Source organism: Pelmatolapia mariae, linkage group LG4 (assembly GCF_036321145.2).
Source record: "Pelmatolapia mariae isolate MD_Pm_ZW linkage group LG4, Pm_UMD_F_2, whole genome shotgun sequence".
Classification (NCBI taxonomy): Eukaryota; Metazoa; Chordata; class Actinopteri; order Cichliformes; family Cichlidae; genus Pelmatolapia; species Pelmatolapia mariae.
The window spans coordinates 29384822-29398826 of record NC_086230.1 but is presented as its reverse complement, the minus strand read 5'-3'; the positions used below and the strand labels follow the sequence as shown (position 1 = coordinate 29398826).

General features: G+C 41.5%; 1 protein-coding gene across 1 annotated transcript in view; it reads right to left on the bottom strand.

Annotated features, from left to right (window-relative positions):
• Positions 1-13689, bottom strand: part of ngfra (nerve growth factor receptor a (TNFR superfamily, member 16)) — a 28395-nt gene extending 14706 nt beyond the window's left edge. The window contains exons 1-3 of the mRNA XM_063472343.1: positions 13316-13689; positions 10380-10542; positions 3045-3404 (exon numbers count right to left, since the gene is read on the bottom strand). Coding sequence (XP_063328413.1) covers positions 3045-3404; positions 10380-10542; positions 13316-13354 — 562 coding nt within the window. The 5' untranslated portion in view covers positions 13355-13689. The remainder of the gene's footprint in view (positions 1-3044; positions 3405-10379; positions 10543-13315) is intronic.
• Between the last annotated feature and the right edge of the window lie 316 nt (positions 13690-14005).

Genomic DNA, 14005 nt, shown 5'->3' with positions numbered 1-14005 from the left:
ATTTTCGGAGCAGAGGGTTTAAAACAATCGTGACGCTAAATAAAACTAACCCTGGATTTTATGAGCGTGGGCCTGTGTGTTCAGGGAGATGTGTTTATTAGTGGGGTGTGGACCAAAAGGGGAGAAAAAAAAAAGATTGAATCTTTATGAGCCATTGAGGTCTTTATGGTGAAGTTAACCCCAGGGTCTTGAGCAGAGGTTGATGTCTTGACTGCTGCCAGTTCAGGGTGGAGATGAGCAACTATCAGGCGCAGAACACGCACAATGACCTCTTTATCAGCCACCAAACACTCTCCCTCTGTCTCAGCTCAGCTTCTATCTCAATTGCCTGCCGTGCACACATCTATCATACGCACACGTACTACGAACTATTCAAGTGAGCGCTCTGTCTTCTGTGAGGGAGGGTTAATAGGAAGAGTAGAGGGGAGGATAGACAGAGAGGCAGAGTGTTAGGAGAGAGGGAGGAGGGGGTACAGATGAACAGAGGAGCTGCTGTAAAGTGCTCTGATTAGCAGGAGTAATTATACTGCAGCAGTGGAGGCACTGAATGCACACTGGCCAACTTCCACCACTCCGCTTACCCAGCCACTTGAGGGCCACTGTGGGAAGAGATAGAAAGAGGGGGAGGAGAGAAGGTGATGAGCGTGGCGTGATGAGAGTGGGGTAAAAAAAAGAGCAAAGAAGTCTGCTTTATCTGTGTTTTTAATCTTTCCCTCCCCTTCTCTTGGAAAAACTGTCAAACAGATGCTCAGCATTTCACGTTTAATGCAAACCTGCTCAATTGGAGACCGGACAACACCTTTTGGAAAAGCTATCTCAGGACCAACAGGATCAAAGGTCTTCGATAAAAATGTGGCGGAGGTGTTTACAGCTTCAGATCAAAAAGGTTCACGCATGTGCAGCGTCTTTAATGAAAAACGTAGGAATAAAATCACACTTGGCAGGGGGAGAGTGTGCACGCGTCATGTTAGCCTGCTATCAGTTGTATTGATTCGGGATGCTCATATAAAGCATTTGTGTGTCTGAAGTTGGAGACGACTAAGCTTGCGTGTGTGTGTGTGTGTGTGTGTGTGTGTGTGTGTGTGTGTGTGTGTGTGTGTGTGTGTGTGTGTGTGTGTGTGTGTGTGTGTGTGTGTGTGTGTGTGCATACTGTAGTCAAGTGTGGGTGCTCATAGAGGTCAATCAGCGAAACCTGAGCACAAGTAGAAGAAATCCCTGGACTGATATCGACCCCTCTGCATAGAATACCAGCACAGCACATATGCTGCAGCCCTCTCTTTCTCTTTCTGTCTCTGTCATTGTATCATGTAATTGACACTTGGTGACAGCTGGATATGAAGATCTGGGAACTTTAAAATGCTTTAATCACATCTTATTTACAGTATATACTTTATAAAGGCAAGAATAAAATATAAAAATTCCTCCTGTAAAAATTACCAGTAAGGCAGTTTCTCCTTTGTCATACCAGGCTTACTGTATGCACAGTATCAAAGACCACCATGTAGGGTCAGCAAGCATCATCATGACCGCATGTGACTGCAGCCATTACCCGCAGGCCCACTGGTGCTATTATTTTTCAAACAGTCACATATCATGCCATCTCCAGTCCCCACCGTTACTGCTGCTGCAGTACCATCACTCAGGACAAGGCGGGTCACAGTTGATCTGCTTGGGTGGGCGCTAAATGGGCAGCAAAAGGCTGCATTGTGGCCTACGGGACAGCAGATATTTTTGGACAGGCCAGGCTAATGGTAGGCATGACTTTGAAATTCCAAGTGGAAGCAGATTATATGCCTGGACCATATATATTTTTGAGATGAGCCAATGCATTATTCAGGCGACTAAAACTAAAGTCTAAATTTTAATTTTTAAAAAATTGTAATTTTTCAAACTCTAATTAATTAGTTTTGAAAATAGCACAGAAATCTGCCAATCAGTCTGGCTGATTTCTTTATCATTTTAACATGGTGGCTAAACAATATAAAAAATAGACCATAATTTGAATGGTGTAAAAAATTACCTTACTGATCAATTAATAATAAAAAATGGCGCTCATGCAAAAGTTGTTATGTATGTTTAGAGTCCTTTTTCCTGCTTTTTTCCCTCCAGTCCATTTCTCCATTGTCTTTTTTGCCATTAGAACCTATTATAAGAAGATTTAAGTCATCCTCTCTACTACAACATGGGCTTGACAAATTTCTGAGGCTCACTAACTTGGTATATCCACCTGCCACCACCAGTGTTTGAGGCCATGAAATCTCAACCCTCTCAACATTTAAAAGGGGATTATTACAGCTCCTTGCTGAATACCAAAATTTATACATAAACATTTTTCAATAAATTGATAATGTGCACAAGAGATTAGGAGGCCTTTAGCCAGTGTTCCATCTATTACGATCATTCTTTGAAGCATTTATTCAAAAGTGCCTCACTGGTTCAAGCATGCATTCTCATAAGATAATGCAGAAGAACATTTTTTCATACAGGAAATCGAGAGCAATACCAGCGAAGACATTTTACCCCACAGATTTGAACTTTGTGGCCCCTGATGAGGTCAATTTCACGCCTTGTCTAACCCAAGCGAATTTATAGCTTCCTTTGGTACAAGGAGCTTGACTTTGCGCCGACATTCTGAGCTTCTGTTTTGTGGTCGAGACGATTATTCATTGTCCCTTTGTTGACACTGCAGCAAACTTTGACCTTTTAATGCTAAAACTTTGAACATCCTGCTGTTTAAAAATCGGACCAGGGATGACCTCTGACCATGTTTGTTCCCACACATGTGGAAGTTACCCCTGCTGATTTGTGCAAAATGTGACTGAGACATATATGATGCTGTTTTAAAATTACTCATAGCTACTATGCAGTTTTGGTGTGGAGCTGCTAACTTTTTAAACTAACTTTTACCCCTGATATGTTTGGCATAGAAACCATCTTGGTTCGTTTCTACCTTGGTTTCGTTCGAAGGTGAAAAAATATCCTTTAAAAAAAATTCAACTATATGAAAGCAACGTTAGTGTGCAGAGTGTGCAGTGCAGACTTACTGTAGCAGACAGTGTCACTGGTTGGCGTGCAATTAGCCAGTTGTATTTCATTTTCATCACAGATGGTGCAGGGCAGGCAGGGTTCGAGGGAGTTTTCCTGGTCAGAGAAGGTTTCGTCGACACATTCCTCACACACCGTGTCGTGATCGTGATCACAGTGGGAGTACACGCCCTGTCCCAAAGGGCATACCGTACACTGCTCACAACGGCCAGTTACAGTGTTGAAGAAATAGTTATAGTTACAAATGCATTTGGCATCGTTGGAGTCGGTGCATGGCGTCTCCATCCGCATCAACCCGGTGCACTGAGTGCATGGCTTGCACTGCTCTGTATGACTGTAGTTCTCAGAGAAGGTCTCGCCTACACAATAGAGGAAAGGTTTGAAAGGAATGGATAGAGAAGTGAGAAAGAGGAAATGGGAGATGAGAAAAAAAATAAAAGAGATTAGAAGATGAAGAGAGAAGGAAATGTGAGGAGATAAACAGGGAGAAAAACAGTGAATATAATGACATTAATCATGTTTACTGCACATTCATTAAAAGGAAGGACACATTGATCCACTGGGCTCTTTAGTGATTTGTGCTTCGGGACAAGAAAGGTGCTCTTGTTGGGGAGCAAGTCAAAAGCCTGCTGTGCTCATTACGATATCGATCCCAGAGTGTTTGTGCTGCGCTGAGTAAACTGCTTTAATCTCAGTCATACGTGGCGAGTGAAATGCAGGTGCATCCACATCCTTCCACTGAAAGCCTGTCTTTAAAAGTCATCATCACTGACTTAAGTAAATTAAGATACTTTTGTTACCTGGTCATAATATAAACTGATCTAAAAGCACAAATAGAATTTTGAATTGCCATAACATAATTGAATATAACATGACATAATGTTAGGCTGCAGTCGTATGTTTAAAAATTTACCTCCTGTTTCTTTTCCTTGCTGATCTTCCTTGATTTCAAGGATAGCACCATGAGGTGAAGGAGAAATGTGGAATTTGAAATAGAGAATCCGATTGCGCTACAGTTGAAAACTGTTATATTTGCGTTCCATCTTTGTTATATTTGAACTACCCAGTAATGAACTGCAAAAGGCGCATTGAGTTCTTGCCAAGTTGTTTCACACAGATAAAGACAACCCAGAGAAAATATCACTTTATTACCAAGGTTGGATTTTTTTAATGTAAATTGGCAAACACTTCCAGGAGTTACACTAATGATCCAATGTAACTCCAACCTTTATTTAAGCTTTTTGTAACTGCAGTAAGATTAAATAATAACCATCATCACAAATGCTGATAATAGGCATAAACGTTTAACTGCAAGGCAACAACTTCATAAGAAGCAGATACTGTTCAGTAGGATAGTTTCAGATATTTTAGCTTTAGGTTTAACACAGGCTAATATTAGCTAAGCTTCACTCTTTGATCTGCCTGAAGTAAGAGTGTGTAAACTGGCGGACTGAGTAGTAGCGTCATCTATATAAAACACATGTTATTTCATGTTTGTGTCATATGTTTGCTAAACCGTCACAGTGTATGTGTGTGTGTGCAAAAAACCTTGAGTTTAAGGCACATTTCACTGTATAATTTTTTGTTGTGAGTTGTGTGCAAAGGGAGAAAAACACATCAGACCACAGTAGTGTTATCAGAGAAATGAGGTAAAAGCTGTGGTGACTTATTACTGGCTGCCTTTGAATTACTTCAAGCTCTTCAGATTTGTTCTTCGGTGCTATTTGGAGTCGGGAGGATTTGGGAGAGTTCATGACTGAGGAAGTGATGACCTCAAATTAGCTTATTCTTACACTGAGAGTTCCTCGGGGCACAAAGTAATCTATTAATATTGCATTTTCATATAGACTTATTTTCAGATATAATTGGATGCCTGCTGAATTATGCATACAATGTGAAAGCGAGAGTGTTTGTGTGCCCTATGAGTGTGCTTTAGCAGTTGAATGAGTTGAGAGTATAGTAGAAAGGCCAACAGGGGTGGGGGGGGCGACACTAAAGCTCAGATTCATTACAGAGGCAGCGTCACTGTTTTTCAAATACCTTTTTTTTGTGTGTGTGTGTGTGTGTGTGTGTGTGTGTGTGTGTGTGTGTGTGTGTGTGTGTGTGTGTGTGTGTGTGTGTGTGTGTGTGTATGTGCATAATATAAGAGCGGTCACCTTGAGAGAGCTGCAAAAACAACACAAAGACTGTTGTGTTGTACACAACATTCAATGGGTGACAAAGCTGTTTGGAATAAAGGTTTCACAACATGAGATTTTGCGACAAGAATGCAGCTTTATAAACTGCTTAATTAACACCAGACATTGCTCGTTTTACTATGAATTTCACAAAAATGAAGCATGTAGCAAGTTTACACTCTTCAAAATCTCCTCGGCGGCTCCGTGCTGTTTGTCTTGAAGTGAAATAAATCATTGGGAATGGCGGAACTATAAATAAAGCCACATGCCTGTGTGGATGTCTGGGACTCGCAGAGCTCTTATCTGCATATCCATATGCTTCGGAATATGTGTTTTTCACAAGAATTGCTTAGCGGGTGTCGTGTTGAGAAACAACATATTGTCAGTGTGAGAAACCCTGCAGCAATGTCCCAGCGCTTGCTTTTACATTGTAAGCGGCTCTGGCAAGTAAACACTGGCACCAATTGAAGCTCTAAACACCTTGTAAACAGCAGCGCTGCTAAGAGGCCGACTATGAGACCTGTCACATTATACAAGCAGACTGAGCGGAGCAGATGGAAGTAATGATATAGACACAGGTAGATGGATCAACAAGCTCTGCGCGAGCAGCCGCTCGATTCGCTCGAATGATTCGCTAGATTGTTTGACGCAGCACAACTATAAGCAGCCTGTGAGGGTGGTCCCAAACCAACCACCCCCCCACCCCCACACACACACACACACACACTTTAAAAAAAGCATATTTTAGTGTTAAGAAAGGGCTGGTGTACAAGTAGAAGGAGAAAGGGTCACGGGAAATGAGGCAAGCAGGGATGTAAGTGCGTTCAGTTTCCTTCTTAGAGAGACACCATCAAATCCTGTGCTTTTTCTTTAAGGGTGAGTCTGTCATCACCCTTTGTTCTTATTACTGTATGCAGGCAGAAGTGATAGAGGAGGGTGACACTAACTGAATGATCCAGACACAGACAAACACCAGACCTCCAAAATAAATAATCATTTGAATTTGTGAGGTTGAAACCTTTGTTTTGGTTTCAGTCAGGCTCAACCAGTAAACCTCCCCTCCTCATTCATTTCAATTATCCCGCTGCGAACAGGCTTCCTCGCTAATTTTAACTCGCATGCATGAGTCCCCTTTGCAGTTCTTGTGCGTAAACATGCCTAAATGTGACCATATGCAGCGAGTGTTCAGCAGGAACTGTCAGAAGAGATGTGTGTGGGCGTGTGTCTGCGGTGCATGCGTCAGCGCTTTCATGTGGAAAGAAGAAAGGAAGAAAGTTAAAGGCCATCAGGTGAGAGTGCATTCTTTAATAAAATATAGCCTTCTTTCTAATTGTCCCCAGCTGAGCTCTGATGAGCACACATCAGCGTTTAGTGTCATCGTGTTTGGCTATAAAGGTGGTTGCGGGTAAAGGGAAATGTGGTCGTGCATGGGAGCACGATGCACTTAAATTGTGCCACTTCAGCCCAGGAGGACCACCCCCCCTTCTAACACTGATGTGTTTCGGTCCCATTAGTGTCATCAATAATGTAGTTCTCGATGGCCTTGAAGCTATTTGATGATGTTCACAATCAGCACTTTAGGTGTGAGCATGAGCAATGCTGGACATTTCCTACCCTTCACAGAAAGTACCGTGTTTCTGCTCAGACACTACCCAAAACGCTGACCCTCTGCTGACTGAGGATAAATTATCAACATTTGGAAAGTTGCGTGACGGCTTTATTTGGCTTTTTGAACACAAATCATTTCTGTCTGTAATTATCACCCTGCTTCTTTGGACCACTTTGCTTCCCCCAGATTTGAAACAGGTGTTTCAAATCTAGAGGGAATATTATTAACCGGAGCTATTCCAAGGAAGACCAAATTAGGCAAAATATAATTTAGCAATCAATGTCCGTTCTTGCATCCTGTACTAATGTCACTTTTTTAGGGTGTTATGTAAGGAACTAGCTTCATCTGATACATTAGCTAAAGTCAGAGAAGACCTGCCAGGAGAAAATCTCCATTTTCCCTTTCTTTATCCAAAGTTAGAAGAAACCTGATGCTCTGCTTCAGCCGTCCCCAGACATCCCATGATTCGAATTCCCTTCTTCCTTTAATTTCCAGTGAGTCCCAGTCCAGTTGGCCAGCAGGGCTCTTCCACATTGACTCCTGGGGTTTTGCCCCACATATTGCATTCAAGCACCTTTGAATGGCTTACTAAGTGAGGCAAGTCTGGTTGTCTTATCTCCCATGACAGCAGTGAAAGTGAAGGAGACTGATAAATATTTTATTGCTGCTGATGCTGGCACTCGTCCCGAGCTGGGACCGGGGAGACCATTGGTAGGTGGAGGAGTAGAAGTGGGATACAGGAAGTGGGATATTAAAGGGGGTCGAGGTGAATACAGATTTGCCCTTATTTACCGTGAAACAGGAAATGGATGTGTTGGATTTTACTCCTCAATTATTCATATCTGCACTTTAGAAAATGTATTTATAGCATTCGTTTTTCGAGTAAGGTCACTGTTTTAGCCTCTAACCTTTGCTTGTATATAAACGCCACTCAGCCTTATTTTAGCGACTGTGCTCCTGGGGGTTTCAGGTGCATTAATATTTAAATTGCTGAAACAAAAACAATGCAGAAAAGTATAAAAATGCATTTGCACCGGAAATTGAATTTAACCTCCTGGGTATTTGAGCTTAATTGTTGAGTGTTTATCAGTGGTGAATACTGTTCCTGTACTGCAAAGCAAGATAATTGTTCGCTGTTAGAGGCACAATAGGCTTTTCAATATGGTTTAATTAGCTGGATCAAATTGGTAAAGATGCACTGATGTAACAGTATGCATGATAAATGAGCAGATCGTGCCCTTTGGTGCCTGGCTCTCTAATACCATTTTATCCGCTAATACAGACGATGAGTCATAGCAACAGGAAGGGGGAGGGGGGCGGCATGCTGGCTGAGAAAAGTGAGAACAGGAGATGAAGGGAGACACGACAAGAATTGGTGAGATTTGCTAGTGTAGAGGAGTTGGGGATGAGGGAGAGAATGAAACAATGTCTATTCAGAAATACAGTCAAGAGAGCCGGCCCACATTATAGGAAAGTGAAGCTGTGGTTTAGCATCTACACATCATCTGCCACTGTTTGCCGTAGCAATATGAAAAGGAATATGGTATGCAAGACGAAGTCCTCGTGACGTCAAAGCAGTGATAAAGTCCAGACGCCCATGAAATAGCAGCGCGTTTCTCCTCAGACTCCAGACACCACTTAACCAATTAGTCGTTCCAAGTTATCAAATGCGTTTTTCAATGTTAACTAATATTTATAATATTAATTCTTAATCTGGATTTTCAACAGCGCTGATGGGAAATCATAAAAATTTCACTTTTACTTTTGCACATCAGCCCATTTTTGTCAAATTCATGCCTCTTCCTTTGCTTTGACACAGTAGGTTTATATGAAATTGACTCATTGTATCTTACCCGGGTTTTTTTCAGCCTGTGGCACTGTTTTGCTCTACATGTAGAAAACTGGCTCGCTGTTCTTGCACCAACAACTGCAGCTCTTGAGATACCCAAGGCAAAAAACTTCAAAGGATTGAAATTAGCCTGACTTGAGATGCTTAAATAACATAATGTGGCTCAGAGATTTGCATTTTGTTATGCAAACAAATTCACAAGTCCAAGACTTGAATTCTCTGTGGATAAAAAGTATTCCGGCCAGTCCACAATCATTCCTCCACAATTTAATCATCTCCCTCGTAATGGCATCCAGTTGATATTTTTGGGGGTTCTGTTTAGCACATGGGAAGATTTTGATGTTAAAAGACTTTTGCTCAGCACTTCTTGTTTATGAAAGGATTTTCCAGCACATTGCCATAATGGATTCACGCCACAAGTCAGTGTTAAACAGTTGTGCAGCTTTTGTTGAACTACGCAGTGACACTCGAGACCTTTACTTTGCATGCTGACAGAGCTACAGAACAAGAGAATTGCTACGACAAAATGCAAAAATCTTATTTTCTTCTATGTGTTGTTGTGAAGTTGGAACCTTTTCCAACTCTGGGAAAGCATAGAGCAAGTCCCTAATGGTTTACAGCCTCAGCCGAGCTTTAAATGAACACATTTGGACCCACTTACAAGCATCAAACTGATGAATTCCTGCATTATTTTGGGGTAACTCGATAGAGACAGATCATACAGTTTATACAAATTGGTCAATAACAGTATTTTTGGCTTTGAAAATCTTTGTTTTTAGTTTGGATCTTGAGACCCCCAAATATGAATGGCATGTGTAAATAAAGATGATGCAATTGTTAAAAGTTTGTGTTAATCAGATGTGTCTATGTTGGTAATCACATTCAGTTTTGCAGCTGTGCTTGAGTTTATACGTGTATATACTGTGTTTGATTTGTTTCTGGATTTATTTTAATCCTCTGACATTGGGCTTACAAGTAGAGTCAAGTTTTTTGCAGCCTAAAGTTCTAAAATGCAAAAATTCAAGAGTTGGTTGCTTAAATGCCAGTAACAATAAAACAAACATGTTCGGCCTGCTTTATTAGAACCACTCTGCACTTATATGAAAACTCTTTGTGTGGTTTGTGGTTGTATTTTGGTTGTGGTAAGACTCATTGTTGTTGAGCTTTGTTTAGGCGGAACGTTTCAGGGCCACAAATGGGAAAGGCAACACAAAATTCAGTAAATATCACAAAATGGTTTCAAAAGTGTTATCTTTTAATACAATACTTTGAAACTTGCTTGGTGTATGCATTGTTGCCTATTGATCAGTAAAAAATGTGTTTTCCTAGTGGAAATGAAAAAAAATCAATTTTTACAGTTAGGAAAAAAATGCTTTTGGCTTGTGTAAATGAGAAAAAAAATCCCCTTGGCTCTTGTGTGTTTTGCAGCTATAAATAATAGCAAGCCACTGGTAGAGAGTTTGCACAGTATTTAATCAAGTTGAAAGCTGTAAATGTTAACAAACTGTTAATTAGTGGATTTGAATCCTCTCTCTCCACACATCTATTCTAGGATTTAACCTAAAGCAAAAAACAAACATTTTACCAAATAATGATATATTAACCAACATCAGAGAAACTTGCTTTGTAACTTTGATTTGATTACTCTATTGATTTTTAATTGCATGCACAATAATAATAACAGTAACACAATACTCACTGTCCAAACACTGAGCGCAGACGGTCTGAGTAAGGCCGCATTTCTTCACCACTCCCTCTCCAGGTGGACACTCAATGCAGCATTCTCCATTCCTGGTTAACTGGCGAGATTCACAGGAGAGAAGCACAGCCCGCTCCGTCTTGGAGGCCAGCACCGCTGCCACCTGGCACACCGGGACACCGGCACAGTAAATCAGAGAACAAACTTTCACACATAGACAAACGTGCTGCGTAGGACCGCTGTGGCGTGCAAGGCAAAGCAAATTGATGAAAATTACTGCCAGGTGTCCAACCTGTTCCTTAACTCTAACTGCCATCGGGATTCATCATAAATCATGTTGTCTCCGCCTACATTAGACACACTTTAAACAAGGCAGTCGTCTAAACTGTCCTAATAGCTCCCCTAAAGGCACATCAGCTCTAATAGTAAACTTATGACATGCTCTAGCCAGGGCAGTAAGCATAAAATCATGGGTGCACGACATTATACACATGCCTGTCCTAATTACTGTCTAAAGGTGAAAGTTGTTGTGAATGTCAGCCTCTGCTTCCGATCTCCTCTGGCACACAGGCACATGCGCACAAGCGCTTGTATTTCTACACTTGTGAGGACTTTATAAATTGTAAAAGTGCATTTCCTCTCACTAACCTCCCTCAACCATTACATGCATGTGTAAATCCATCCTTTACTTTAGCCTTAAATTTTTTAATTTGGCTAATTCAAATTGGTCTACATAATGGAGGTCCAAGTTTGAAGGTGAAAGTTTACATTGTGGAGATTTTTAACAATAAATGGGAGATAGCTCCCCAGATAAAAAAAAAAAAAAAGTTCACTCTTATGAGTCAGCAGCTGAGGTCATGAATTAATTTTAAAGTCTTGTTTCTTTGCATATTTAAGCACCACAGTTAATCATGTGGTCTCTGCACTCTGAATGCTTTTTATGGTGTTTCTTTCACATCTCCCCACACAATAGGGTTCATGCATGCACAAATTATTTGTCGCTAATATCCTGTCTGGTAATGCCCCATCCTCTCCCATTATCACCTCCTCTGTGTTGCATTTCCCTCAGTGATATAAATTCCATGCAGCTTTACTCGCAAAAGAACTGAGGCTTGTTCCGCTGGTGTGTGTACAACAATGCAAAATGAAAAGAATTCATACCCAGACGTTGGAGAACAAAGAAAAGCGTTATACTGAGTCACTTTCATGTCCTGTGGCTTTTATTATGTAACGAGCAAAAGCTCATTTCCACTTAGTTCACATTTGCTGAGACATCAATTCAGTCTTTTTTCTGTCTTTCTCTCTGTCATCCTTCCTTGCCCCCCCCCCCCCCTTCTCTACTGTCCCTGCTTTCATTCAGAAACAGATGTACTGAGCAGCTAGCACCGCTCTCTCTCCACTCTCTCTCTTTCTCTCATTCCCACTTCTCTTGCTCAATATTTCCCCCTATCTGTCACTCCACTTTTTACTCTCAAGGTGCATTCCTCTTCCTAATCATTTTTCCTGACTTTACAGCCTGTTATCTCAACGTTTTTGCACAAATTTCTGCATCTGTAAGAGTACATTATCAGACTTTGAGTCTGCAAAAATGAAACTTGGATGGATCCCAAAACCATAAAAGACATTCCTTCTTACAGGGGATGGATTCATGTCTCTAACTGCTCTCCCCTTCCTTTTACGTCTCACAGGAATTTCACTCAGCTAAAACGCAGATTAATGACAAATACAGTGAAACGGGCAGCAGGAATATGCATACACATATTAATAAAAATGTACAGTGACGCAGCTATGATATGCTTGGTTTGCTCCCACCTCAATTTCATGGTCAATTTGAGAGTTTATTTCTAAATTTAATTCTACCAAAGTGCATCCGACCGTCACCACTCTTTAAACCAGCTGTCATAACAGAGTGTCCGCTCACATCCAGGTCTGTTCACATGATGACTGAGCCACACAGCCCAATAAGACCAGCTGCTGTGCACTTAACAGAGTGCTGGGAGGATGTGACCTCTGCTCCTGGCTTTATTACCACCATCTCCTATAATCAACTTTTTTCCTATAATCAGTACTTTAATTTTAAGAATCATATGATTTTAGGCAAAAAAAAAAAAGAAAAAAAAAGAAAAAAAATCCACGTTTGCATGGACATTCAATGAGTTTAACATGAGCTCTGGTTTTCATTTAACACCCCAAATATGGCCAAAATACACTAAAAAGTAAACATTTTGACAAAACATTATTATAAACTCATTACTGGTATTAAACTCTAGGTCAATGCATCCACCTGAAGCTTCTGGTGTCTGCATGTGACCCAGGGTGAAGAAGATATCGAAGATATTTTCCATAAACATAATTCCAGCAGTGCTTCTGAACTTTTTCTCCCATGCGTGAAAACCAAAAGGGAGGTACAAGTGCGCATTTAGGGGAACGTGTGTGCGTGCGTGCGTGTGTGGGTGGGTAGGTAGGTAGGGTAGGTGGGTGGGTGCGCGCACAGCTGAACATCAACTGGTCTGTCCACAAAGTCATAATCAAATGAGTTGACATGTAGCTACATGCAGCACCCGCGTGTCATGTTTAACCAGATAAACGACTTACTGCTTGCCTCACAACAGCAATAAAATACATATTTACAAAGATATGACAGAAATGTCTCAAAACGGATTATAAATGCCACACAATGGTCAAGAGAAAGTCACCACGAAAGTCCCCACAGGGGCAGCAGCAGCACAGATTTGCAAAGTGGGAAACAATTTCAGCTCCAGATGGCATGTTACTGAGGGAATCATTATAGAGACGTCACAGTGAAAGGAAATCCTTAAAAAAAAATGAAAAAGTAAAATGAAAAAGTCCATCGGGTCACTAAAACTCAATTTAAAGAATGACAGCATTAAAGAAGCAGGGTACTGCTGCAGTCACTTGCTGCACAGAGTACTTACCAAAGCGCATGAAATGACCAGCGATAAGGTAGAAGTCATCCTGATTCGTCAGCCGGAGTCACATAAAAGAGGTGTTGTGCAGAGAAAGCAGAGCTATGTGTGTGAGAAGAGCCGCTCAGCAGAAGTGCTCATTTTAATTCCAGCGGCACGGATTTTATCAATGAGTCCGCACCATCGCGCGTCTATCCGGGACCTCTGGACCGGAGTCAGATGCAAGTGTAGGTGCACCTCCTCAGCAGCGGCACTACTTACACACTAACGCACCAGCACACAGAGTGAAGACGAGGCGGAGGAGGAGGTGCAGGAGACCGTCCTGTCCGGAGTACTGCAAGTGCACTGCGGAGGAGGCAGGCGAAAAGAGGAGAGGGCCACGTCCACCCTCCACTTTATTACTCCTGATGCTCCTGCAGTGCAACCTGCTCCTCTCCCTCTCTCTCGCTCTCTCTCTCTCTCACACACACACACACACACACACGCACACACTCTCTCTCTCTCTCTCTCTCTCGTTTTAGTCTCACGTGAGGTCTCACTAGCTGAAAAATATCAAATAATGAAAATGATTTATATTTATTATTAAAGACCGACATGAATGTTTTGCACATTCAGTAATAATCCCCACACACGTCTTTGTTGTTATTGCTATATACCCAAAAGTATGTGGACACATCTGTCTACATTCTTTTGGCCCCA